Source organism: Schistocerca cancellata, chromosome 6 (assembly GCF_023864275.1).
Source record: "Schistocerca cancellata isolate TAMUIC-IGC-003103 chromosome 6, iqSchCanc2.1, whole genome shotgun sequence".
Classification (NCBI taxonomy): domain Eukaryota; kingdom Metazoa; phylum Arthropoda; class Insecta; order Orthoptera; family Acrididae; genus Schistocerca; species Schistocerca cancellata.
Genome location: NC_064631.1, coordinates 428,356,610 through 428,384,214, shown reverse-complemented (window position 1 = coordinate 428,384,214; position 27,605 = coordinate 428,356,610). Strand labels below are relative to the sequence as shown.

The following is a 27,605-nucleotide window of genomic DNA, read 5'->3' as shown; positions in this document are numbered from 1 at the left end:
ATTATTTTTTCTTTGTGGTCTAATTTGTAAGCTTTGTTTTATTTTTTGGGGGGCTGATTGCTTCAAGACCAGCTATGACGACGACAAAATGTCTAAATTTCAGTCGTGAAATATCAACAAATAAGATTTCACAGGGCAACAAAAAATTTTTGAAAAACTTGTTTTACTTTGATAGTTGACCTTTACAGATTTTTGTGAGCTGAATCCAAATCTAGCCTTAGTTTTTTTGTGTCACCCATAGTTTTCGCGCAATACCGCTCTTCTTGCTCCTTACTAACATCTTCCATACTGTCCGGGAAGTAATCACGGTGACTGTTCAAAAAGTGAACTTTCAGGCTCATTAAACATCCTAAAGTTTTAAACTTCTTTAACATTGTAGCTACAATAGAAACATATTCTTGGTCTTTTTCATGTCATAAGAACTTTGTAACGACTTCCTTGAATGATACCCATGCGTCTTTCTCATTTAAGATCATTGTGGATTCAAAGTTGACATGAAACATCGATTTTCTAATGTCAGTTCCGACAAAGACGCCTTCTTTTAGTTTAGCTTCTGAAAGGTGTGTAACCTTTTCGCAGAGGCACTTAAAACCTGGACCATCCTTAGGCGAAGCCCTTACAAACTGTTTCATTCGGCCTAACTTCATATGTAGAGTTGGTAGGAGCACGTTTTTTGGATCTATAAGGTTTTTGGGTGGAATGTTCTTCTCACCAGCTTTTAAACACTCCCTCACATACCAGTTCTTTCTGCACCTGTGTTGATCCCTAGCCCTACTGTCCCATTCACAAAAGAATCACGGAAATTTGAAAAAGCCACTTTGATGACCAAGGAGCATGCACGTTACTTTTAGATCGCCACATATGATCCAACCATGAGCAGAACAGCCTATTTTATTTGCCACTATTTCTAGGTTTTCATAGCTTTCTGTCATATGTACAGAATATCCAACAGGTATAGATGCATACATGTTACCATTGTGTAATAAAACAGCCTTTAAACTAGTTTTGGATGAATCAATAAATAGCCTCCAGTCTCCCTTTTTGTATTCAATAAAAGTAATTCTTCAGACCGGGAATATCTGAGCAGTACACTAAATTGCCTTCTTATTGAAAAAACTGCTCTTTCTATACATTTATATGCTGGTTCCAGTTGCCAGTAAGTTATTTTCTTTCAATGTAGTGCCAAGCAATTCAGCTTTTTCTTTCGTTAAGCCCAGATACCTAACCAGATCGTTAAGCTCGGTCTGAGTAAATAATTTGGTCTCTAGACTTTCTGTATGACAATGGTATTCAGCATCATCTGGTTCATCTAAATACTTCTGTTTACTTCTGTTGGAATAGAATTTAAATCATCTGGCGGTTCAGGAACTGGCAAATCTACACCATTCCCTACTGGTCAGATGGCGGACGGAAGGTTAGGGTAACTTATTATCTTCTTATTTTTCGAATTATGACCAGTAATATCAACACTGCAAAATAAGCAATCATTGGAATGATTTCTTGGCTTCCCTCATATCATAAGAACAGCATATCTAAAGGCTTTTTTCTCCTTTTTGGACCGTTTTCTCGGATGTTCAACACACACATAACATACCTCATGCGGCGTCCAAGGTTTATCTTGATCACCAAGTTTATGTACAAAGTATGATAGATAAACCTTTTTCACAAAGTCTGTAATGTTATTTGGTGTTTTTTAATCACGAATTCACCACAAATGTAACAAAAACTCTCAGCAGAGTTTTTACAACTACGATTAGACATTGTACAGAGCACATGTACAGGAAACTGGAAAGTGAGGTAGGTTAACGGTAAACAAAACACCATCTGTTAACACAAAAACAGAATCGACCTTTTTTAGCTAGAAAATGTTTTTCAGCAGTGCTAAGAACGTCATCTACATTCATTACACCGCCTTTTAAAATTATTGTAACTGTATAAAAGCTATTAAATTCTGTAAATAAATCGCTTAATTTAATAAATTGAACTTTAAAATGTGAAGAAATGGTACGTGATACAGTTTTCTAAGTATCATATTTGGATTTTCCACCCTGAAGAACATAAGAATAAGGTATTTTCAGCAAAAAAGTTTTTGCATCGTTGGCCTGTTTTTTTGGTGCAGCGTATGCAGAATCACAACTTTCAATGTCAATAAAATTTCACCATGATTTACTTCTTTTTCAGGCTAACAATTATAGTTATTAGGAGTAGTATGTTTTTAGGTTGGTTAGTATCTCCAAGTATGCATGTCAAAAGTAAGCCATTAATGCTTATTTTCCCTTGGGCAACAGATCAGGTGTTGTAACTTGGACTGAAAACAGGTAATCTATACTGACAGTCGTAGTCCACAAGTGGTGCAGTTACGACCGTGCAGAAAACATCAGGCAGTAAATTATGTGATGTATTTGAGAGAAGACTGTGAGGCATAGAGCAAAATAACTAACACACTGATATGGGTACATATTAAGGTACCATTGACCACAATATCTGCACTAATATCCCTAATACACTATATAACAAATACTTAGGAATCCAGAAAGCAAGAAAACCCTGAACGACTATTTGCATGATGTAGCAGCAGCGATAGCAGAAGCTGGAGCGGCAGCAGAAGCAGTTGCAACGCTTACCAGGACGAGCTGGCGTATGTTGGGACATCAGCCGAGCAGCAGCAGCTTCTTCTTGAGCAACAGTTTCTTCTTGAGCAGGAACAGGTTGGACCTTGTGTCCTCGTCGGCATCCGTCGGGTCGGAGTCGCTTCCCGCGGGGGCGCAAAGGACTACAGCCACCAGCATGAGCACCAACGCAAGTATCTGCCAAACCACGAAAGTATCGTTAGCAATACTGGACGGGATACGTTATGCGCAGAAACGAAAAAATTGGTACTTCTAACTATAGCATTCTCAACCATACCACAAATCCTACTCAGAAATGTCCAGTAAGGTAAGGGGCCTTTATATCGCTCTTGCTCCTACTCACGTCCCCGTAGGAATTTCAGGTTTCCGCAGTCGGTAACAGAAGTCTAGCTGCGTGTGAATGTGTGAGGTCAGTCCATTGTTTTCTTGAGACAGTCTGTCATATGCAGTACGTTTAGCTTCCGTGTATAAGGGAATTCAATTTTTATGCTGAGGTTGAGGTAGTGCTGCAGTTCATAGTATGACGACTGATTTGTGTTCAAATATTGGGCTGTATTTCTGTCTTAGGTTTTAGTTTTTGGTATGTAATCGCTATAAATAAAGGTTTGACTTGTGTTGCTGTAGCGGCTGTTATAATAAATCTGGGGATGTTTGTAATTTCGTCCCGGTGTATTTTCTTTTTTGTTCCGGGGTCGTTACTTGGAACTGTCATTATAAATTGATTTTATTTGCTATTACAAATATTCTTTTACTTTTTTCGTACAGGAAACCGCAAGCGGAGGGAAATAGGTTCTTCACAAGAAATGCTTGGTTTGATATCACGAAAAATGCTCTTCGTATACGCAGATATACAAATTCACATGTGACACATCTTCAGTAACTTGAAGGCATTGTTCATTCGTGGGCCTTCAAATGATTTATGATAGTGAGAGTGTCTGGCAACCTTAGAATGGAACAACACATTTAAATTAATTGCATTTTTGAGAATGTTCATGGGGGACGAAATTACGAACACATTGTTCGTATTTCCGTTTTTTTTCAGTATCAACCTTTATGTCAAATACTGGCTTTAATATATCAAACAATTTCAAGTGAAGGATACATTTTGAAATGTATATATAACGATTTGTAGCCTTTGCCATAACTTTTCTGGGCTTATAATGTGTTAACGTACTAAGGTGAAGAAATTTGGTCCCCCTATTTTTTCAAAGCAGGATACTGGATGAAGAATAATAAATTGTTTTGAGTTACCTGGATGAGTATTGGTGCTCTGAAAATACGAATGACATTTTTCGATTTCAAATACGTGAGGACTCATAATGTGGTATGCTATTTCAGAGCATGATAGAGTACAGATTCATAACTGATGTTACCGGTCAGGAATCGTTGAAGAATGTGGGTATAGAAGGTGACTTGAATGGGAAGATGGAAGGGGTTCCTGTACAGCGTGTTGTGTAACTAGGTTCCTGTCATTTATACCACAATGGTGTACAGAAAGCACATCCAAAAATTTTGCAGTCCGGCTGTCCTGCCTCATGTTAGGTTCCTTAGCGGCTTCCGTCTAGGGGACGGCTGGAAACAAAGGGTTCATGAGGTAGTGCTTCAGCAAGGTAAAGCTGGAAATATTAAAGCTTCGGTCCACAAGAGCATCTGATCTTCCGGAGCACCGGTATCAACTATCGCCTCGCCTGGCTGCATGCGTCAACATGTGAGCAACAGTGGCATTGTGCAGGTCGCCATCCCAGCCTGATAGGTATTTGATTTTTTTAATTTTATTTTTCACTTTTTGATTTTAGTCTCTACCTGTTATGTTCAAATACAGATCACTGTTGCCCACGTGCCGAGTAGGATCATCTCATCAGCATGAATTGTGCTGACGTCATGCCTACTATGTATCCGCTGTTGGTAGAATGTAGTGAATGTGGGAGAGACTCACGTGACAACTGCTGGTCGCCACCTGGCGCGTCGGTTCCAGCCTGCCAGCCTGGACGCTCTCCCTCCAGCACTGGCTTCCAGTTAGCAACGAGTGAAGTCTCTCCTACACCATTTAGCTCGGACGTAGTTCCACACCGAAATTAACGTCTTCTGAATATCGCCATGGCCGGGTGATGGCCTCACAAGCAAACTGGGGTGCGCCTGTATGTATCCCGTCTACTGAGTATAGTGAGTTTTTAGCTTCTAACTCTTTCCTTGGAAAACGTCCCTTCAGATGCCCACGTCCTCGCAACCTCGCAACCTGTGTAATATTATTGATTCGCCAACGTGCCCTGATTACTCAAGCACATTGCTGGGTCTGATTACCAATAACAATTATTCACCAGTTTCGAAATAGACTAGTGAGCTGGCTGAAACATTCTACGGCCTTTTCAGACTTATGCAACTAAAAATTCCGCAACATAGAATGTAAAACTAGCTGAACGACCTTTAAAACAGACTAAACAGTCTGGTAATTTCCTACGATATAGCGGGGAATATTGTTTAAACATGGCCTGGCAATCGGTGACCGACATTCTCGTAATGGTTCGTTCGAACAGAAAATAGATACAACATTCAGTTGTCTCTTGAACCTGTGGTATGTGGCCGGAGCTACTCACTGCGTAGAACGCATTGCGTAGAAATGAATGAAAGCGAATACCGAGGCCCAGTAGCAGCGAAGGTTGGCTATAACAGTTGACCATGTTGGTGATGCGACTGTCGAATCAGTTAAATCGTTATCTATTAAACGTTACATCATAGCTGTTACACTCGTGACATAATAAGTGAGACAATTTTCACTGAAAATGAGTGTTTTGGAGAGTAGCAATAAGAAATATTTCTTGCGACGAATCGTCATTGACAGACTAAGTTCATGGAAGTCACCGGAGATTATGAGTAAAGCGGACAGTTTCATTATTATGATAAGACAGAAATTTTTGGTTTGCATCATATGATGTACACTGTGCGGGTACCCTATTTCTCAATCGCGAAACCAGTTGCCAACATTGCTATATAGTGCCTTACATGATACTAACCTGTAAGCATTTAACATAGCCAGTATAGATTAGCAGCATCTAAGGCAATGTATTCCAATGTTGACGTAACACAGGAACTCGTTTCGAAAATGAGAAGTCGGTTGCCAACACAGTGCAACGCAATATGTATCAGTCAGACACGGAGGGCGGTCTTGTTGAGATACAAGGAACATAAGGATGCATATTGTATCCTGGAAGGAAACTAGCTTCATCTACTGCAAGGAGCTGGAAGTAGCTACACATGAAAGTAAATATAAAACATGTGCTCACGTGCGAAAGGGAGATACCTGTACTGGATACTTAAACTGATTTATTAACCTCTCTTAGTGTCAACATGAAGCAATAGCCTTTTCGTAAGCTTACTTTAGAGATATAACAGACAACAGAAGTAATTATAGAACTTCAGCCACTCTGGTGGCAGGGTTTATCTCTGCAACCAAACAAACAGAAAATTGCCACTTGGCAGTAGATATTCTCAGCTGAGAGCGCCGCATACGTATTCCTTCTGCTAACCCGACAACGCAATGTTCCTGTTAGTCAACTGGAGTGGTGTCAAGGTTACATGGTCGAAACCATCAGCTGATTAAGAGGAGAGCCTTGAATTTCGGACTGCGTTGCTGTGTTATGTGAAAATCATTATAATGTATTTTGGGGTGCGGTTAAAAAGGGAAAAGGCACTCATCGGGTCACCGATTTTGATCACCTTTCGCACGATCGCAATACATGATTACGTGTAATAAATGCTGTTCTAGTACGATGCACTTTTCAATGGTTCTTGAGAAATCGAAGTTCAAAGTTTTAGGATCCTATTACACTGAAGCGCCAATGAAATTGGTAGAGCAATGTGTATTCAAATACAGAGATATGTTAACAGAGACAATACGGTGCTGCGGTCGGCAACGCCTATATAAGACAACAAGTGTCTGGCGAAGTTGTTAGATCGGTTACTGCTGCTACAATGGCAGGTTATCAAGACTTAAGTGAGTTTGAACGTGGTCTTACTGTCGGCGCACTAGCGATGGGATACAGCACCTCCTAGGTAGCGATGAAGTGGGTGTTTCCCCTTACGACTGTTTCACGAGTGTACCGTGAAATCTGGAATCCGGTAAAACATCAAATCTCCGACATTCTTGCGGCAGTAAAAAGATCCTGCAGGAGAGGAACCAACGTCGACTGATGATAAGTGCAATCCTTCCGCAAATTGCTGCAGATTTCAGTGCTGGGCCGTCAACATGTGTCAGCATGCGAACCATTCAACGAACATCAGCGATATGGGCTTTCGGAGCCGAAGGTCCACTCGTGAACCCTTGACGACTGCACGACACAAAGCTTTATGCCTCGCCTGGTCCCGTCAACACCTACATTGGTTTGTTGATGACTGAAAACATGTTGCCTTGTCCGATGAGCATCGTTTGCAATTGTATCGAGCGGATGGACGTGTACGGGTATGGAGACAATCTCATGAAACCATGGACCCTGCTTGTCAGCAGGGGACCGTTCAAGCTGGTGGAGGCTCTGTAATGCTGTAGGGTGTGTGCAGTTGGAGTGATAATCTTCCACAAAACGCTATTTTGCTACAAAGAATAAAAAATGTCTAATGTCTATATAAAAGGAAATGTCATGACCGACTGATTGACTCAAAATCGCCCAGCCCAAACCGCTAAGGATAGAAATTGAAATTTGGAGAATGTGTTGATGTTTTGTTGTAGACATCATTTAAGAACGGATTGTTCGAATACTACTCCTAAGGCGGTCAAATGGGGGATGAAAGGCTTCTTGAAAGTACGTCGCTATTAAGGAAATTTTGAAGCTAGAACTACGAAAAGTAATATTTGGTTTGTCAGTCAGAAATAAAAAAAATATGTGTTCCATTGGTTTTGGAAACTCAGCCCCCAAGGCGCTGAAATAGGGGATGAAAGGTGTTACGGCAATATTTCATTCTGAAAGCGTTCTTGAAGCTAAGTCTATGAAAATTTTTATTTGGCTCCTCTGTTAAAAATAAAAAAAATCCTGTTTGAATGTATTTGGGAGTTCGAACCTCAACGGCGTGAAATAGAGAATGAAAATTTTTAAGAAAATATTTAGTTACATTAAAACATTTAAAAACCGAAATCTATCAAAACTGATATTTTACTTCTCGATTGGAAATATCAGGACAAGAACTCAAAAGGCAGGATTAAAAAAATGGCCGACTCCAGCTAGCAGAATCGCCTTTTGATCAGAAGTAGATTCGGAAAAAAACCGTGATCCTATGGCCTTAATTAGCGTGAAACGTTAAGAAGGCGTTGGAATTTGTGAACTACAGAAGAACTCGATAAAAGAAAAAAAAATCTGTGCAGACCATACATTCTACGCAAGCAAAGCAGTGGGCGCTAAGCTAGTTGTAAATGTAGATGCATGAGATGAACTGAAAAATAATTTGTTAATTAATGTTAAATGTCCCGCCGGAGGTTCGAGTCCCTCCCTTGTACGTGGGTGTGTGTGTTGTTATTAGCACAAGTTAGTTTAAGTAGTGTGTAAGGTTAGCGACCGATGACCTCAGCAGTTTGGTCCCCTAGGAATTCACACTCATTTGAACATTTGAATGTTAAATGAAGACCAGTGTGTCATTTGGGAACTTCTAAATGGTAGGAATGGATCTATCTGTTGAAAACAATGGCATAAGATAAAAATGTACAGTTCAGCGTTCTGACCCTGCCAGCCCTTAGAGCTTGACCGACCACGGCGTCGTAGTCTGCCGGTGGCGTCATCGAACGCGGTGTGGTGGGGACTGTGATCAACACAATGCCCTCTTAGTTGTCGTCGGGTTTGACCTTGTCACGGCTATTAATCACTCACGTAAGTCGGCTGAGAGTGCCCCGTACCACTCCTTCCACCAAGGAAAAGTCCTTGGCAGTACCGGGAATCGAACCCGGATCAACAGTATGGCAGTCAGCAGCGCTGAACACTTTTTTTGTTTTTTTGTGTTGATATCATTTTGCTCGTGATTGTTCGTTCTATTTGTTCGCGGCGAACGTCCCATGATGCTTGTTTAAGTTCATCGTCGTTCCATGGATTCAGTTTTTTTTTTATTACAGAGGGCGGCTAACCCTCTGACCGAACACGGTGAGCTACCGTGCCGGCACACTCAGCTACGAAGCCACATACTGTAAAATGATTTGTTCCGGTTGAGTTCTGCTGAACTGCCTCACTTCGTTCATAAAGACCATTCCCCTTGTCGCTGATGGACTGGTTCATTATTACTGAAATCTAACGATCGGTGTGGTGGAGTTCATTTCACGCGATGGATTGATATGTCACTATAAGTTAATTACATTTATTGAAAGTTATTATTGAATCATAATGTCAAAATTATGCCACGGAATTCGAATGAAATAACTTTCATTAATCTTCAATCTCCGACATCATTTCCTACGTGTGTACTAGTATTATGTACTCTTTCGGTAAGTAACCGTGAATACAATTCCGTACTTAGCCTTTTTCGACCGGGAATTCATGACCGACAGCACCTGGAGACTCCTCATTGAGCGCCACGCTGTCTGCTTTCAAAAACATTCCGCCGCTATCGAAAACATTCCGCTGTAAAACACCTTGTTGAGCCATGAGATACTTAACCGAGGGTTGCCGCAGTCACAGTGGTTGAATTCGCTCTCGTATAGATCGAAATGCAGCAACTGTGACTTCACAAAAAGATTAATGAATCATGTAATTTACCAGTTAACGAAACATCTTCCTTCGGAAAGGATCGTTAACAAGGCAAATTGTATACATCCGCGGTGAGATATAGTAAGGAATCGTTAGGAAATGACTTATTTATCGATACTTTTATTTATGTATCGCTGTGAAGTCATTCTGCACCATACCCGCTCCGAATAAAATACTCTGTACCGGAACTGCAAGCCGGCCGGAGTGGTCGAGCGGTTAAAGGCGCTACAGTCTGGAACCGCACGACCGCTACGGTCGCAGGTCCGAATCCTGCCTCGGGCATGGATGTTTGTGATGTCCTTAGGTTAGTTAGGTTTAAGTAGTTCTAAGTTCTAGGGGACTTATGACCACAGCAGTTGAGTCCCATAGTGCTCAGAGCCATTTGAACCATTTTGAACCGGAACTGCATTTGGTGCATTAGTAAATAGCAACAGATTTTTCAGCGCTCTTTTAACTTTAGGACTCTGTATCTCAGAATGAACAAAAATGGACGTGTACCACTATTGAAATAAGCCCTTCATATATGAAACGTCCCCTTAGAAAAATTATTGAATGACTGTGCTGATAAACCTCTTACATTATTTGATTTTCAAACAGCTGAGCAGAACTGAACGTTCTTAGACATTTCGCTCTTTACTTACTCTGATCAACACTAACCTGACACACAATATTTTTAGCGCAACGCAATTTGACTTTCAAAAATCCCTACAAAAAATGGCCCTGACTAACAATAACCTATACCTTTCATGACACACTTACCTCACAAAAATCTTCGTTACTCGAACTACTGCAATACAGCAAGCGCCACTACTGCCAGCTAAATAAAAGATTCTAACTACTGAAGGGACTAACTACTGATAGGCATAGTTAGCAAATGAAAGATTTAGGTTAAAAACAAACAATGTATTTACCTTAATAGTGTTCAAAAGTCATAATATATATAGCAGTTCATGACATCCAGACTTACAAATTTACTGTCTCTGATGGACACACGTCCAGATCATCCGCTCTCAAAACTCCGCCATCTCTCTCCCCATATCCACCACTGCTGGCGGCTCACCTCCAACTGCGCAACGCTACGCGCTGTTAACATCCAACTGCCCACTACAATACAGAATTTTTCAACATTGCCAACCAGCCACAGACTGCACACAGCATAGCCAGTGATTTTCATACAGAGCGCTACGTGGTGTTACCAATATAAAAACCTAAACTGCCTAGTTACACATATGGAAACGTTTCTATATGTCTTTCTTCCTTCACAGCACCAGATTTGCATCTAGTGACCACATCTGGAACTAATATCAGGTTACCCTCCATTCAGAGGTTGTTGCACGCAGCGACCGTTATTTTGATTTGTAAATAATAGATTTCAGCTGTCAGTCGTCCTTTGGAATTTTTATTGGCAGATCTAGATTTCTGCTAGGAATTAGCCATTTTCAATGCACCATCCTTTTTTTTTGGTCAATGCATGTAATGCCTGTTGGTCTGGCTTTGCACATAGTTCATTGAATACAAAAAAAAGGATGGTGCATTGAGAATTGCTAGTTCCTAGCTGAAATCTAGATCTGCCCATAAAAATTCCAAAGGACGACTGATAGCTGAAATCTATTATTTACGAATGAACTAACATTTTCCCGGCTTAAATCGGTGCCGCATTGACGCATTAAAATATCTACAAGTTTCGCTGCCGTGTGATAATTACAGCCCACACAGGATCTCTGTGAGTAACAGCGCTTTAATTATAACCAACCGGAACGAGAAAGGTTCAGGAGTGTGATTAAAATTCACGTGAATGGATAAGCTCTAACAATGACAATATTTTCTGATGAAATTGCTATCCTCAGTGGAAACTCGGAAGAATTCCAGGACCTAGTGAATGAAATGGACTGTGAGTAAACCGAAGAAAGACAAAAATAATACGGAGCAGGAGAAATGAAATAAGCAATAAATGTATTATCAGAACTGGAGACCACGAGGTAGACGCAGTGAAGGAATTTTGCTGTCTTGGAAGCAAACTACCACATGACGGGTGAAGTGAATAGGACACAGAAAGTAGTTTACCACAGGCAGAGATGGCATTCCTAACCAAAATAAGTCTAATGGTACCAAACATAGGTGTTAATTTGAGAAGAATATTTCTGTCAAGGGAAATTCCCCATCGCATACCCCCTCAGATTTAGTAGTAAAATGGCCCAGTGGATAGCCCGTCGCAAATTGAACAGAGATCTGGCTGAAAACAGGAAAGAGATGTACTGAGCTGTGAAAAAAGAAGAAAACTAGAAACAGTGAATAGTCCGACCTCAAGATGTGCAACATCGAGCGAATTGCAATGATTACGGCTTCGTGTTTGTGTGGTCCTGGTGTTGGACAGCAAAGCGGGAGATCCGTGTTCAGATTTCCCCCGTTTCCCATGTTTTTTACATAAAATTATGGACTTTATCGTCCGGTCATTGACTTGTCTGTTCTCCTTCTCTGGTCTTGGCAACTATCATTTGTACGTTGGTTACACAATAAGAAGCAACGGCCTTGCAGCAGTGGATACACCGGTTCCCGTCGGATCACCGAAGTTCAGCGCTGTCGGGAGTGGCCAGCTCTAGGATGGGTGACCACCTGGGCCGCCATGTGCTGTTGTCATTTTCCGGGGTGCGCTCAGCCTCTTGATGCCAATTGAGGAGCTACTCGACCGAATAGTAGCGGCTCCGGTCAAAGAAAACCATCATAACGACCGGGAGAGCGGTGTGCTGACCACACGCCCCTCCAATCCGCATCCTCAGCTGAGGATGATATGGCGAACGGAGTGCTATACAATACGAGTCAGGTGGTAATGTGATGAATAGTATGAGCAGGCGAGATACCGCTTAGACCTCTCACTGAAGTAAAAATAACAAATAAACGGATGTGAATTATGTTACAACAAAGGAGTTCAAGAGTCAAAACTTCCAAAACGGAACGCAAGAGTCATAAAACGTGGTCCTTGTGTAGAACAAATACGAGATACGCACGTCTGGAGGTCCATTCATTACGCCTCGCTGTTGAAAACGGGCGTTACATCACGACACAGACACAAATTTGAATACAGCGAACAGACACGTCAATGACCGGACGGACAGTTCACAGTTTTGTGGAAAAAAAGTCGGTCGCAAGGGAGATTTAAATACGGATCTCCCCATTCGCAGTCGAACCCCGCCACGACGATTGTGGAGATCTTGAACTTGGACCGTCCACTGTTTCTATTTTGCTTCATTTTTCACAGTTCATATACCTTCCTCCTGTTTCCATGATTGATATGAGTTCAATTTTTCGCGTACGAGTACTATCCAATGTGCCATCTCACCAAGTAAATCTGAGATGGGGGAGGGGGGGGGGCGGGCGGGCGGCGGTTGCTATGGGAAGTTACCCTCGTTAGAATTTACGTTTGGAGCACAGCACTGTATGGAAGTGAGTCACGGGATTGTGAGAAAAACTGAAAAATAAGATAATGATCGAAGCAGAAGAAATGAATTAAAATTTGTGCCGCGGTCGGGACTGGAACCCGTGTCTTCTTGCTTGCTAGGCAGCTACGCTAACGATTACACTACCTCAGCACGATGGTCAACATTTTTGCTGAACTACCGAAGTTGAATGCCCTCCCCAACACAAACTTCAATTCATATCTCCTGCTTATTTTCCCTTACATTCTCACTACTGCCAGGGATCTCCGACACTGGAATAGCACCCCAGCGTTGGATGTAATGGGAAAGTCCTATACCATAAGCGATCTTATAGACCTTATAATTAAATGTTTCCCATTAAGTCCAACGCTGGGGTGCTATTTCAATGTCGGAGAGTCCTGGCTGTAGTGACAACGTAAGCAGAAGATATGAATTGAACTTTGTGTTGGGGAGGGCACTCTACTTCGGTAGTTCGTGCAGAAGTGTTAGCCATCGTGCTGTGGTGGTGTAATGGTTAGCATTTCTGCCAAGCAAGAAGACGCGGCTTCGAGTCCCGGCCACACCACAAATTTTTACTCCTTCTTCTGCTTCAGTCATTATCGCAGATAATGAAGAGACTCAAATGTCTCAGGGAAACATCTAATTATAAGGAATAATAAGAGTTTGAGATGTTGAGAATTAGGGGAGCTGATAAAATAAGAAATGAGAAGGTCTCCCCCCCTCCCGGAATGGGCAAGGAGAAAATTATGGAAAACGAACACTGAAGAGAGGAAGGGACATTATGACAGGAAATGTGTTAAGACATGAAAGAATAACTTGCGTGATACTACATGAAGGAGCAGAGGATAAAAACTAGAGAGACCAAGACTGGAATATATCCAAGAAATGATATAACCAACAAATGACTGCGGCTATTGTCTGTAAATGCTACCCTGAGACGAAGAAGGCGACAAAGGAGAGGAAATGAGGGTGTAACGCATGAAACCAGTGAGAAGACAGGTGGTTCACAGAAAAAAAGTACGTACTATAATAGCGCTAAAGATGAGCGCCATCGGTGACGCGTTGGCTGTGTATTTACACTACCGACCATTAAAATTGCTACACCAAGAAGATGACGTGCTACAGACGCGAAATTAAACCGTCAGGAAGAAGATGCGGTGATATGCAAATGATTAGCTTTTCAGAGCATTCACACAAGGTTGGCGCCGGTGGCGACACGTACAACGTGCTGACATGAGGAAAGTTTCCAACCGATTTCTCATACACAAACAGCAGTTGACCGGCGTAGCCTGGTGAAACGTTGTTGTGATGCCTCGTGTAAGGAGGAGAAATGCGTCCCATCACGTTTCCGACTTTGATAAAGGTCGGATTGAAGCCTATCGCGATTGCGGTTTATCGTATCGCGACATTGCTGATCGCGTTGGTCGAGATCCAATGACTGTTAGCAGAATATGGAATCGGTGGATTCAGGAGGGTAATAAGGAACGCCGTGCTGGATCCGAACGGCCTCGTATCACTAGCAGTCGAGATGACAGGCATCTTATCCGCATGGCTGTAAAGGATCGTGCAGCAACTTCTCGTTCCCTGAGTCAATGGGGACGTTTGCAAGACAACAACCATCTGATCGAACAGTTCGACGACGTTTGCAGCAGCGTGGACTATCAGCTCGGTGACTACGACTGCGGTTACCCTTGACGCTGCATCACAGACAGGAGCGCCTGCGATGGTGTACTCAACAACGAACCTGGTTGCACGAATGGCAAAACATCCTTTTTTCGGATGAATCCAGGTTCTGTTTACAGCATCATGATGGTCGCATCCGTGTTTGGCGACATCGCGGTGAATGCACGTTGGAAGCGTGTATTCGTCATCGCCATTCTGGCGTATCACCCAGCGTGATGGTATGGGGTGCCACTGGTTACACGTCTCGGTCACCTCTTGTCCGCATTGACGGCACTTTGAACAGTGGACGTTACATTTCAGATATGTTACGACCCGTGGCTCTCCCCTTCATTCGATCCCTGCGAAACCGTACATTTCAGCAGAATAATGCACGACCGCATGTTGTAGGTCCTGTACGGGGCTTTCTGGATAAAGAAAATGTTTGACTGCTGCCCTGGCCAGCACATTCTCCAGATCTCTCACCAATTGAAAACGTCTGGTCAATGGTGGCCGAGCAACTGGCTCGTCACAATACGCCAGTCACTACTCTTGATGAACTGTGGTATCGTGTTGAAGCTGCATGGGCAGCTGTACCTGTACACGCCATCCAAGCTCTGTTTGACTCAATGCCGAGGCGTATCAAGGCCGTTATTATGACCAGAGGTAGTTGTTCTGGGTACTGATTTCTCAGGATCTATGAACCCAAATTGCATGAAAATGTGATCACATGTCAGTTCTAGTATAATATAATTGTCCAATGAATACCCGTTCATCATCTGCATTTCTTCTTGGTGTAGCAATTTTAATGGCCAGTAGTGTATTTGTGAGCCACGACGGCTCATCTCCTAGCCGTGTCCCCGCAGCCCGTGGGCCCCCCGCGGCGTCACGCGTCGCTCCGCCTAGGTCACGGGAGACCGGACAGGGCCAAGCCGGACGCGCCCTTCGCCGCCGGCCGCAGCTTATTATCGCGCCGGCCAAATATTTGAACGCAAGCGCAGTTAATCTGCACCGCGGCGTACACATCCCGTCCCGCTTCCTGCTGCTGCCCGGACTCCGCTACATGTGCTGCCGGTCCACGCCTCCACGTCTGGCCGCAAGCACTCCACAGTCGATATCACTGGACAGCTGTCGATAAGGCTGTTGACACAAATCAGCTGTTTCTGTGCTAATAATTTTTTGTCCAAACTAGTCGCATTTGTGATAGAGAGCTATTCCCGAGCCTTATTTACACTGACGAAAAATATCCCAACACCAAGAAGTGGTTGGGCGACACAAACGAAAGTTGGTAGAGGTATTTCTACTTTGAATCTTTGAATTACTGTGCTGATAAAGCACTTACGTTATTTGATTTTCAAACAGTTGAGCAGAACTGAACGCACTCAGACATTTCGCTCATTACTTATTCTGACCAACACTAAACTGACACACAATATTTTTAGCGCAACGCAATCTGACTTTCAATAATATCTACATAAGAATGGCCCTGAGTAACAATAACCTATACCGTTCATGAATCACTTACCTCACAAAAGCCTTCGTTACTCGAGCTACTGCAATACAGCGAGCGCCAATACTGACACCTAACTAAAAGATTCTAACTACAGAAGGCACTAACTACTGATAGGCATAGTTAGCAAATGAAACATTTTGATAGAGAACAAACAATGTATTTACCTGTTCAAAAGTCATAATATATGTATAGCAGTTCATGACATCCAGTCTTACAAATTTACTGTCTCTGATGGACACACGTCCAGACCATCTGCTCTCAAAACTCTGCCATCTCTCTCCCCACATCCACCACTGCTGGCAGCTCACCTCCAACTGCGCAACGCTATGAGCTGTTCGCATCCAACTGCCCAACACTACAATAGCGAATATTGCAACAATGCCAACCAGCCACAGACAGCTCACAGCACAGTCAGTGATTTTCATACAGAGCGCTACGTGGCGTTACCAACATAAAAACCTAAACAGCCTACCTACAAAAGATGACGTCTATTCAGATTTCGCTCCTGCCGCATGTGGCACTAGTAGCTCCATTATGAGGGTACCTGTCAGGCTTGTTTTAAATACCCGCTGTAACGATTGTGAGCGTTAGTTGCCGCTGAGATTGGACGTAGTGAGTTGGCGTTAGTGAAGAATGCCTTTAAGATGACGAAGATCGCCATAATCAACAGATCACTGAGTTTGAATGAGGTCTTGTAACAGAAGCTAAATATCCCTTCTGAGATACTGCAGCAAGACTTGGCAGGAATTTAGCCACTGTACGTGACTGATGGCAGCAGTGGGCTCGAGAATGTACTGTCGCAAGAAGACCGGTTTCTGGACAGTCACGTGGCACTACAGAGTGGAAAGACAATCGTGTTCGGCGTATGGCTCTGTCGCATCGTACTGCATCTGCAGCAGCAATTCGAGCAGCAGTTGGCACCGTAGTGATCCAACGAACTGTAACAAATTGCTTACTTCAGTGACAGCTCCGTACCATGTACCGTGCATTCTACTGCCCTCAAACCACCGCCGTTTGCAACTTCAGCGACGTCAAGCGACGGCTCACTGGAAATCGGACTGGAGGTGTGTTGTGTTTACTGATGAAATCTGGTTCTGCCTCGACGCCAGTGATGGTCGTGTGTTGGTTAGCAGAAGGCGAATGGAGGGCCTGCAACCAACCTGTCTGCGTTCTAGGTACACTGGTCGTATAGCTAAAGTTACGGTCTGGTGTGCGATTTCGTGGGACAGCAGGAGCTCTCCTGTAACCCTACGCATCCTGACTGCCGCTATTCATGAACAGCATTCCAGAGGGTGTTTCCGAATAGCATAACACTCGCCTATATACCGCTGTTTTAACCCAACTTGCTCTACAGAGTGCTGACAAGTTCAAAAATGGTTCAAATGGCTCTGAGCACTATGGGACATCTGAGGTCATCAGTCCCCTAGACTTAGAACTAATTAAACCTATGCAGGATTCGAACCTGCGACCGTAGCAGCAGCGCAGTTCCGGACTGAAGCGCCTAGAACTACTCGGTCACAACGGCCGGCTGCTGACATGTTGCCTTGTCTCCAATCGAGCGCCTATGGGCCATCATCGGATGACAACTCCAGCGTCACATACAACCATCATTAATAGTCCCAGTATTGACCGACTAATCGCAAGAGGCACGCAACTCCATCTCACAAACTGACATCCGCCATTCTGTACAACAAAATGCATACACATCTTCGTGCTTGCATTCAATATTCTGGCGCTTACAACAGTGAATTTTCAACGTCAATCACTTAAAACGTTGCCTAAACAAACGCATTCCAAAAATTTCATTACTCTACATTAATTATTTCTTGATGGGATTTTTTTCCGTCAGTGTATACAAAATACACTTATCTTTTGTCTGTTGATTGCGTTTGTTATTCCAAAATGACTGGCACTGTTGCCCATCTTCAAATCATACCTCGTAGTTACACAGGTAACTGTCCTAATGGAACTGTCGTGACAGTGAACTGATAGTTCCATTAGGACAGGATACTCTGTAACTACGAGATATGACATTTTAAAATAAGAAACAGCCATCAAAATATATTTTGTCTTCGGACATTACAATACAGGTTTCGGTCTTTCAGACCATCCTCAGACCATGGCCTGAAATGTATAACATTTGAAATGGGCCATGTACGAGACGCAGTTAGCAACTTTGGAATCTAACTAAAAGCGACATTCGTTACGATATAAAATGATGTAATGTTCAGATGTCGGGAGGACCCAGAGCACGGAACTTCTGTGTACTACCTACTGGTACCTGTCACTAATTGCTAACTAGGGTTTATAAAAGGGAAGCTCACCCACCTTTCCTCCCGTGATTGTAACAAAACGACCAAAATCCAGAAATAGGGGGTGAATTAAAATAAAATCCTTATATTATGCATGAAAACGTAATAGGCTATTGTTTACTATATGCAAACACATTCAAAAATGTTTAAAACGTCCATAACAACAGCCAGAATATTAAGAAAAAACACCCTTTGTCGTGTACTTGACCAAGCTATTAACTTGTGTCTATGTTGCTATGGTGACTAGCACATAAGGTCCTTTCTGCTAAGCAGGACGCCCAGGATCGCCACGAGGACACAAGTCAGCTTGCATTGTTGTCCCTGGTCTAGCTTCTCTCGCTGGCGGGCGGTCTAGCGATGAGTCCCGCCCACTACTTGGTATTATGCAGTGTCCAGTCACAACCAGTCCGTATGCATAGATCGACAGGCGTGCTTATCTAATTTAACACATAAAAAAATTATTTGAGGAACAGCACAGAAAGAGGTTTTAGTAAAGGTAGAAGTTCAGACCCGTTTTGGTCCTGCTGAACCGATACGCTGCTCAATAGGTTGGAATTTCCATACCATTTACCATTAAAGTTCAAACGCATCCTAATAGTTCGGGTAACTAATGACAAGGGAAAATTTCCGTTTTTTTAAAATAAGCAGACTGTCGATCTATGTATACGGACTGGTTGTGACTGGACACTGCATAATGCCAAGTAGTGGGCGGGACACATCGCTAGACAGCCCAGTGTTCCATAGCGCACCATTCGAGTCTCCATATGGTACCTGCGTATTTGTAAAACCTGGACATACGCGTGCAGCCCTGCGAACATGCACGTTGCCACCTTGGAAGTGAGGAGTCTCTGCAACATACTCATCAAGGAGATCTAGGAAGAAGGGCAATACGGGCACTGAGTGTTGAAATAAACATTCCGATTAATGTTCATGGTAACGTGAACCAGTCCGCCCGAATCATGGGACAAAAAACATCTCGAGGAATCGCAAGAGCTACATCTGGCATGAACTGGATCCTCCACGCGCTAGTGGCAAATATCTCATTGAGCCATCAGTGGACTCGACGCCTTGCACTATTCGAAAAGAGGGAAAATCGAGAGTCATTGGACCACAATAACACATCCAATCAGCTAGTGGCCACTTTTTCTATGTCGTTTGGCCCATTACAGAGGTGCAGTTGTATGTGCCGCTCAGAGCAAAGATCTTTTGAAAGGTACACTGCATGCTGTTACCTTCGCAACGTTCGCTTGGAAATTGGTCGAAATGGACCAATATTCGCTGACAGCAAATGCTGCTGTCACGTTTGAAATCTATTTTGATTCACAAGGCGTCACACTCATTTCAGGTCCCAGTCGGTTGTGCTCTCACTAAGATCACTGTTCTTACGCTCTAAGACTTTTCTGGCCAATAGTAGTCCAAAGTACTAACCACTCGACTTCTCGCTGATTTACACGCACAGTGCATTAGTAGGCGTAAAACAAAAATCGTATTAAGTTCCAAAAATACGTAAGGACCTGTTGACTGAGAACACGAGATCTCTTTAACATTTCTGGTGCAAATATATTCTAAGGAAAAAAACCGACACACCAAAAAGAAATTAGCTGAAGTGGGTGAAAATATGAATATGTGACGTACATGTACAGACAAACAAATGTTTATAGTTTCATAAAAACTGAATAATTTATTCAAGAGAAAGAGCTTCACAAACTGAGCAAATCAATGAAGCTTCCGTTCACCTAGCCCTTAATCAAGCAGTTATTCGGCTTGACATTTACTGATAGAGTTGTTGGTGTTCTCCTGAAGAATATCGTGCCAAATTCCGTCCAAATGGCTCATTAGGTTGTCAAAGTCCGGGGCTGGTTCGAGGGCCTTGCCCATTATGCTCCAAAAGTTCTCAACTGGTGAGCGACCAGGTGACCTTTCTGGTTAATGTAATGTAATGTAATTCACGGTTTGCCCATGGGCACATAAAAAGAAACTGTACTACCGATTGAAACACGCATACCAATTCAGTGACATGACTTAGTACTTTAGCTGCGGGGAGTGAGATGAGCATCTGGTACCAGTTCTATACCATCCATAGCACACCAGAGCGGGCAATGTGCTCTTTCAAAACACTGTATAATATTTTGTACGGTGTACTTTTTTTAATGCTGGTGACCAGTCTATCCTGAGTTGCTAGTAATGTTATGTTAGCCACCTTTATCGTATCTCGGCCTACATGCAACTGAATATACGGAACTATCGTTTCCCTAGAAGTATTTCGATTTTTTTTATTATTATAAGGAAAACGAGTACATGTTTCAGCCCAGTGAAGATGCTTCAATAAAGTAGTGTGAAACGTGACCTGCAAAACGAAAATAGCGTATACTCAGTTACACTTGCATAGACATAATCTAAAAATAATTAATATCCTGATTTTGATTCAGTGAAATGAAATGAATTGGTGGTGGCGATGACACGAGTGAAGCTAGAAAGACTTGAAATGTTATAAACGAAAAACGGTGTGATGTAATGACTATGCCATGACTAATGAAAATTTGCGACAAGGACTGGAACCTGGTTTTCCAGCTTTCTGTGAGCAGGTTCCTTAACCATCAGTTGTGTGAAGTGTCTGTGAAGAGCATTGCAGGTGAACATAGTGAGTGGACTACGGCCTTCAATGGCAACAGTAAGAAGTGTTATATCACTTAAATAATTTATTATTAATTACCACAAATAATCACATAACCGGTTTCAGCATAGTATTTCCATCTTCACATGTGATAATTAATCCACAAACATTTCCGTCATAATCTCTAGTTACATGCACATTGAAAAATGGTTCAAATGGCTCTAAGCACTATGGGACTTAACATATGAGGTCATCAGTCCCCTATACTTAGAACTACTTAAACCTAACTAATATAAGGACATCACACACATCCATGCTCGAGGCAGGATTCGAACCTGCGGCCGTAGCACCAGCGCGGTTCCGGAGTGAAGCTCCTAGAACCGCTCGGCCAAAACATCATGAAAGTAATATAAAATTCACCGCACGTCCAAAAAGCTTCGAGACTGGTTTTATTCCCGATGTATAAGCCACGTCAGCGCAGTAACTACATTGGAAGCTTTAATTAAGAATTGTAAACAACAGATGCGAATTCAACGAACTGGTTGTGAGAAGGCAGTATTATGTAGTGGACGTGTCGCTGCATTGTGTCATCGTTTTGCTATCACAAATCGCAATGGAACGACGAATTGTACACGTCTAAATCAAGCGTTCAAGACATTCTCTAGAATATTTTGCAGAATAGAAAAGTGTGTACAAAGTATATATCGCACACCTTGATTCTCAAACAGAAACGACGCATGTACGTTTGCGTGACTTGACCGTAATGAAAAACAACTCTTCTCTGGATCACGGATGATCAGACTTGTTATAAATACGAACATACCGCAAAGCGAAAAGTGCAGAAATTCTCATAAGGGTCAACACTTTCACGGCTTAACCGTCATTCAGGTCAATGTGTCGCACAAGTTGAACAACATCCCAAAGAGGGACCTTTCTGGTAGTCTAGCATGGTTGTATGAAAATTCTATGGGTCATATTCACGCGGGCAAAGACTATGTAGAACTTATGAAACATTAAAACCATCTTAAATTTTCTCTTTTTTTTTGTTAACCCAGTCTCGAAAGTTTTTGGGCTGATGGGGTATGTCATTAAAATATGCATTATGCCGTCACATGCTAAAAGAGTTTATACATCATGACGAAACTGTCTGTTGATTATCACATCTGAAACCAGCAATGTGTTTGTTTATGGTAATTGTGAGATCTGGACATAATAAATATTATTATGTGAACATTGTTAAGTACGCATCCTCTCATTTGCTAATACGTTAGTTGTTAAAAAATGTTGGGTCGCTGACCTTGTTTTTTTTAAGACCTTTAGACTAACTCTTAAAAAGTACAAGTTGTTTCAAAAAGAGTATATGTATTACAAACTATTATGTTGTAAAAAGTATTTATCACTACGCGACGGCTCGGTTATAGGAAGAACGAGTACATTGTCTAGTTTGTATTCATGGGAGTTGGAGGTCGGTTGTCTTCTGTTTGCTCGGTTGCCATCACATGTTGCAAAATGCCTACTCTGCAGCAGAAATTATTTGATGTACTCGAGATGCGAAGTGTTATTCCGTTATTACGGCGCAAAGACGTTTCATGTTGAGGTACGAAACAGATCCTCCGAATGCATGGAAAATTCGCAGATGGTACCGACAGTTTGTAGACTCAGGATGTCTATATAAAGGAAAGAGTCCTGGCCGCCCTCATGTTTATGACGCTTTCAAACTTAATCCTACAATATCAGCTCGTCGTGCCAATCTGAAGTTACAGCTGCCCACAACAACAATTTGGCGTGCTTTGCGACATCGGTTGGCTGTGAAGCCGTACAAATTATTTACGTCATTACGAAAAACGCAAACGTGTGGGGTTTTCTGGCAAGCTTCAGAATGCTACTGACAATGATAACACTTTAGCAGAATGCATCGTGTTCAGTGACAAAGCGACTTTCCAGCTTAGAGGGAAAGTAACGAACACAGTGTTGGAATTTGCGGCCAACAAAATACATGTACACACATTGATCATGTTCGAAACTCACCCAAGGTCAACAATGTGTTTTGCGTGATATCCCACTCATTTGTTCACGGTCCAGTCATTTTTGATGGAGACGCGGTTATCGATCAGCAGTACCTTGCTATGTTACAAAATTCGTTGTTTCCTCGGCAGAAGGAAGACAAATCCATTTTTCAACCAGACGGGACGCCCCCTCACTGGAGCCAGCGGGTGCTTGAATATCTGAATGAAACTCTATCGAACCGTTGGATTGGTATGCGTTTTATTGGCAGTACACTTAGAGAATGTAACAGACCTACTAAGGAGACTGCCTACATTACGTTTGTCCGTCCTATTTTAGAATACTGTTGCGGGGTGTGGGATCCTTACCAGAGAGGACTGACGGAGTACATCGAAAAAGTTCAAATAAAGGCAACACGTTTTGTATTATCGCGAAATATGGGAGAGAGTGTCAGAGATATGATACAGGATTTGGGCTGGACATCACTAAAAGAAAAAATGGTTAAAATGGCTCTGAGCACTATGCGACTTAACTTCTCAGGTCATCAGTCCCCTAGAACTTAAAACTACTTAAACCTAACTAACCTAAGGACATCACACACATCCATGCCCGAGGCAGGATTCGAACCTGCGACCGTAGCGGTCGCGCGGTTTCAGACTGTAGCGCCTAGAACCGCTCGGCCTCTCTGGCCAGCTCACTAGAAGAAACGCGTTTTTTGCTGCGACGGAATCTTCTCACAAAATTCCAATTACCAACTTTCTCCTCCGAATGCGGAAATAGTTTGTTGACACCGACCTACATAGGGAAGAACGATCACTACGATAAAATAAGGGAAATCAGAGCTCGTACGGAAAGATGTAGGTGATCATTCTTTCCGCGCGCTATACGAGATTGGAATAATAGAGAATGTGAGGGCGGTTCGATGAACCCTCTGCCAGGCACTTAAATGTGATTTGCAGAGTATCCATGTAGATGTAGAAACAGTCGGCGACTTAGCAGTTCTCAGTTGGCCTCCACGGTCACTGTATTTGACGCCCTATTTCATTAATGACGACGTTCATGCAGCAACAGTGCCACAGAAACTACAAGACGACGGACATTGTTATCTGAACGTGGGAAGAATTCGAGTATCGATGTGATATTGTTTATATCGCTGGTGGAGGACATATTGAACATCTGCGATCTAGATTTGAGAGATTCGTAAATACGCGTTCAAAGTTTGGCAGCTGCATGTCTTACAGTTCGATAAATATAAGCGTGTGAAATAGGCATATCCATTTTTGAGCAACCAGCACTTCCTTCCATTGAAAAAAAAAAAAAACTAGCTTCTTACCTCGATGAACAGAAGAGTTAAGAAAATTACGCGTAGAGCAAAATAATTACGTGCCTCTCGGCCTATTCTCGTTTGCATGAAACCTCGCTTAGATTTTCTTGAACCATTAACGAAATAATAGGATCGCAAGTTTCAGGTGATTCGCGCTGTACATGTATAATAACGATTGTTGCTGCTGCAATTAAGATTATGGAAAGAAGAATACCGCTGGATCAATTGAGGTGGTCGCAGAGCTTTAGACTACACTAGCTGCGAGCGGCAATGACAATAAATATCCACAGTCCAGCAAATAGCGGTAGAAATGATAGGTGAGAATCATCAACCGTTACAAGACGCCCCTGGGAACGGGGTCACGCTGGCGGCTGAAGGCGGGTGATTAGAGCGGCAGGTCGCAGCGGAGCTTACCGTCACGAACTTCATGGCTGTCCTCTGGCTGCTCTGTTCCTGGCTCTGCCGCTGAATGATGGATGGAGCGCCGGCGCTGTCTTTATATAGGCGCAGTGCCGCCCTTCCTGGCGAGTTGCGTGTGCAGAAGGGCGAGGGCGGCGGCGGCGCCAGTAAACAAGGCCACCGCCCGCGGCCACCCCGCCCCAGTTACAAAACTTGGCGCCGCAGACACCGCCGCCTCCAGCGCGGGCCCTTCTGGCAGGTGGGGAAACACACAAACCAGCAGAAAATTGTGTCTGAAGACTGAAGTGAGCATAGCGATTAGGCTAAAAATTTAGGAGATTTCGATCTTACTCAAAGTCAGTAAGTGGATGGAAGTCATCAATTCAGTCGCACGGTCACGGTAATGTCTCCGTAACGGAAGTGAAAATAGAAGGCTGCAGTACGGAATTCAGCATTTCCAAATTGCTGCACCGTGGAAGATCGACATATCTACATCTACATTTATACTACGCAAGCCACCCAACGGTGTGTGGCGGAGGGTACTTTACGTGCCACTGTCATTACCTCCCTTTCCTGTTCCAGTCGCGTATGGTTCGCGGGAAGAACGACTGCCGGAAAGCCTCCGTGCGCGGTCGAATCTCTCTAATTTTACATTCGTGATCTCCTCGGGAGGTATAAGTAGGGGGAAGCAATATATTCGATACTTCATCCAGAAAAGCACCCTCTCGAAACCTGGACAGCAAGCTACACCGCGATGCAGAGCGCTTCTCTTGCAGAGTCTGCCACTTGAATTTGCTAAATATCTCTGTAACGCTATCACGCTTACCAAATAACCCTGTGACGAAACTCGCCGCTCATTTTTTTGATCTTCTCTATCCCCTCTGTCAACCCGACCTGGTACGGATCCCACACTGATGAGCAATACTCAAGTATAGGTCGAACGAGTGTTTTGTAAGCCACCTCCTTTGTTGATGGACTACATTTGCTAATGACTCTCCCAATTAATCTTAACTTGGCGCCCGCCTTACCAACAATTAATTTTATATGGTCATTCCATTTCAAAACGTTCCGTACGCATACTCCCAGATATTTTACAGAAGTAACTGCCAACAGTGTTTGTTCCGCTATCATATAATCATACAATAAAGGATCCTTCTTTCTTTGTATTCGCAATACATTACATTTGTCTATGTTAGGGGTCAGTTGCCACTCCCTGCACCAAGTGCCTATCCGCTGCAGATCTTCCTGCATTTCGCTGCAATTTTCTAATGCTGCATCTTCTCTGCATACTACAGCATCCGCGAAAAGCCGCATGGAACTTCCGACACTATCTACTAGGTCATTTACATATATTGTGAAAAGCAATGGTCGCATAACACTCCCCTGTGGCACGTCAGAGCTTACTTTAGCGTCTGTAGATGTCTCTCCATTGAGAACAACATGCTGTGTTCTGTATGCTAAAAACTCTTCAGTCCAGCCACACAGCTGGTCTTATATTCCGTAGGCTCTTACTTTGTTTATCAGGCGACAGTGCGGAGCTGTATCGAATGCCTTCCGGAAGTCAAGGAAAATGGCATCTACCGGGGAGCCTGTATCTAATATTTTCTGGGTCTCATGAACCAATAAAGCGAGTTGGGTCTCACACGGTTTCCGCAATCCATGTTGATTCCTACAGAGTAGATTCTGGGTTTCCAGAAATGACATCGCGAGGAAAAAAACATGTTCTAAAATTCTACAAGAGATCGATGTCAGGGATATAGGCCTATAGTTCTGCGCATCTGCTCGACGACCCTTCTTAAAATACTTCGTGAGATGCTCTTCCTCCTCTCTGTCATCGCACGAAGGTCGAAATGGCAGTCACTGAGATAGTGACCGTGCAATAGGAACTCTACCCCCTGGATCGAATTAGTTTCTATACAGACGCTGCGAAAAAATTGCTCCCTTTCTAGCGCAGGTCACAGGTAAGACGAAATGTACCACGAGATTGAGGAAAATCACAGGTCGTCGTCGATTTCAAGAAAGTTTGTTGAATTGATGCACTTAATTCTAGGCCTATATCACTGACGTCGATCAGTTGTAGTCGTTGAAAGACATCTGGCTGCATACTATAGTATATAGCTACACGTAAAATGTTTAACTGTCAGCCTGGTATTCGGGCGTAAAGCCCAACGCCAGTGGCATCTCATACAAACAACAAATTTATGCATATTGATATTAATAACATAATAATATTCACATACATAACAATAGAAACGTAAGTTTGCTTACATATCATGCACCTCCATATAAAATTACATGCATTTCAATTATAAAATCTCTATGATGTTTTCTAGATCAACATTAGTTTTGAAAACACAGAGATTTTATAACTGACACCCACGTACTCTGATAAGGGGAGGAGGAACCGTAAGATGTAAGTAACCTTGTGTTTCAACTTTTATTTTATTTATTTTTTATTTATTTCATGTACTGCATATTTAGATACCTGTTGCCTATTGTTTTAAAACAGGTCTTTCATTTTACAGTTTTTTCATACGATAATGTGAGTTCTTCGATTACTCTAAGCATATAATGTATTCAGAAATAAAAATTAAAGTATTGTTAATGAGGTACAAGGGAAAAAATTAAAATTAATTAACGGAAACGGAGGGTACTAGAAAAAAATTATTAACTAATCATTGAAATGTAAGGAAAGATTAGAGATGAAATGCAGATTATCGCGACAGAAGTGCAGTGCGGCGTTGTCGGGGGCAGACACCACTTACAGTTAAAAATATTATCTACTTAGCACCCTCTACAAGTCCTCGAAGTTTGCAATGAGATTTTGAATCACCGTGCACACTAAGTGATTTGGTCAAGGTAGTTGTTGGCATCGTCGTCTGTGTTATTCTTTGGCTCAGTTTCGCCGTCTTTGCCGGCCGCTGTGGCCGAGGGGTTCTAGGCGCTTCAGTCTGGAACCGCGTGACCGCTACGGTCGCAGGTTCGAATCCTGCCTCGGGC

The 27,605-nt window shown here is 42.8% G+C and overlaps 1 protein-coding gene across 1 annotated transcript in view; it reads right to left on the bottom strand.

Annotated features, from left to right (window-relative positions):
- LOC126088365 (uncharacterized) overlaps nt 1-24,918 on the bottom strand; it is a 31,267-nt gene extending 6,349 nt beyond the window's left edge. The window contains exons 1-3 of the mRNA XM_049906502.1: nt 24,720-24,918; nt 24,621-24,671; nt 2,625-2,807 (exon numbers count right to left, since the gene is read on the bottom strand). Coding sequence (XP_049762459.1) covers nt 2,625-2,807; nt 24,621-24,671; nt 24,720-24,918 — 433 coding nt within the window. The remainder of the gene's footprint in view (nt 1-2,624; nt 2,808-24,620; nt 24,672-24,719) is intronic.
- Between the last annotated feature and the right edge of the window lie 2,687 nt (nt 24,919-27,605).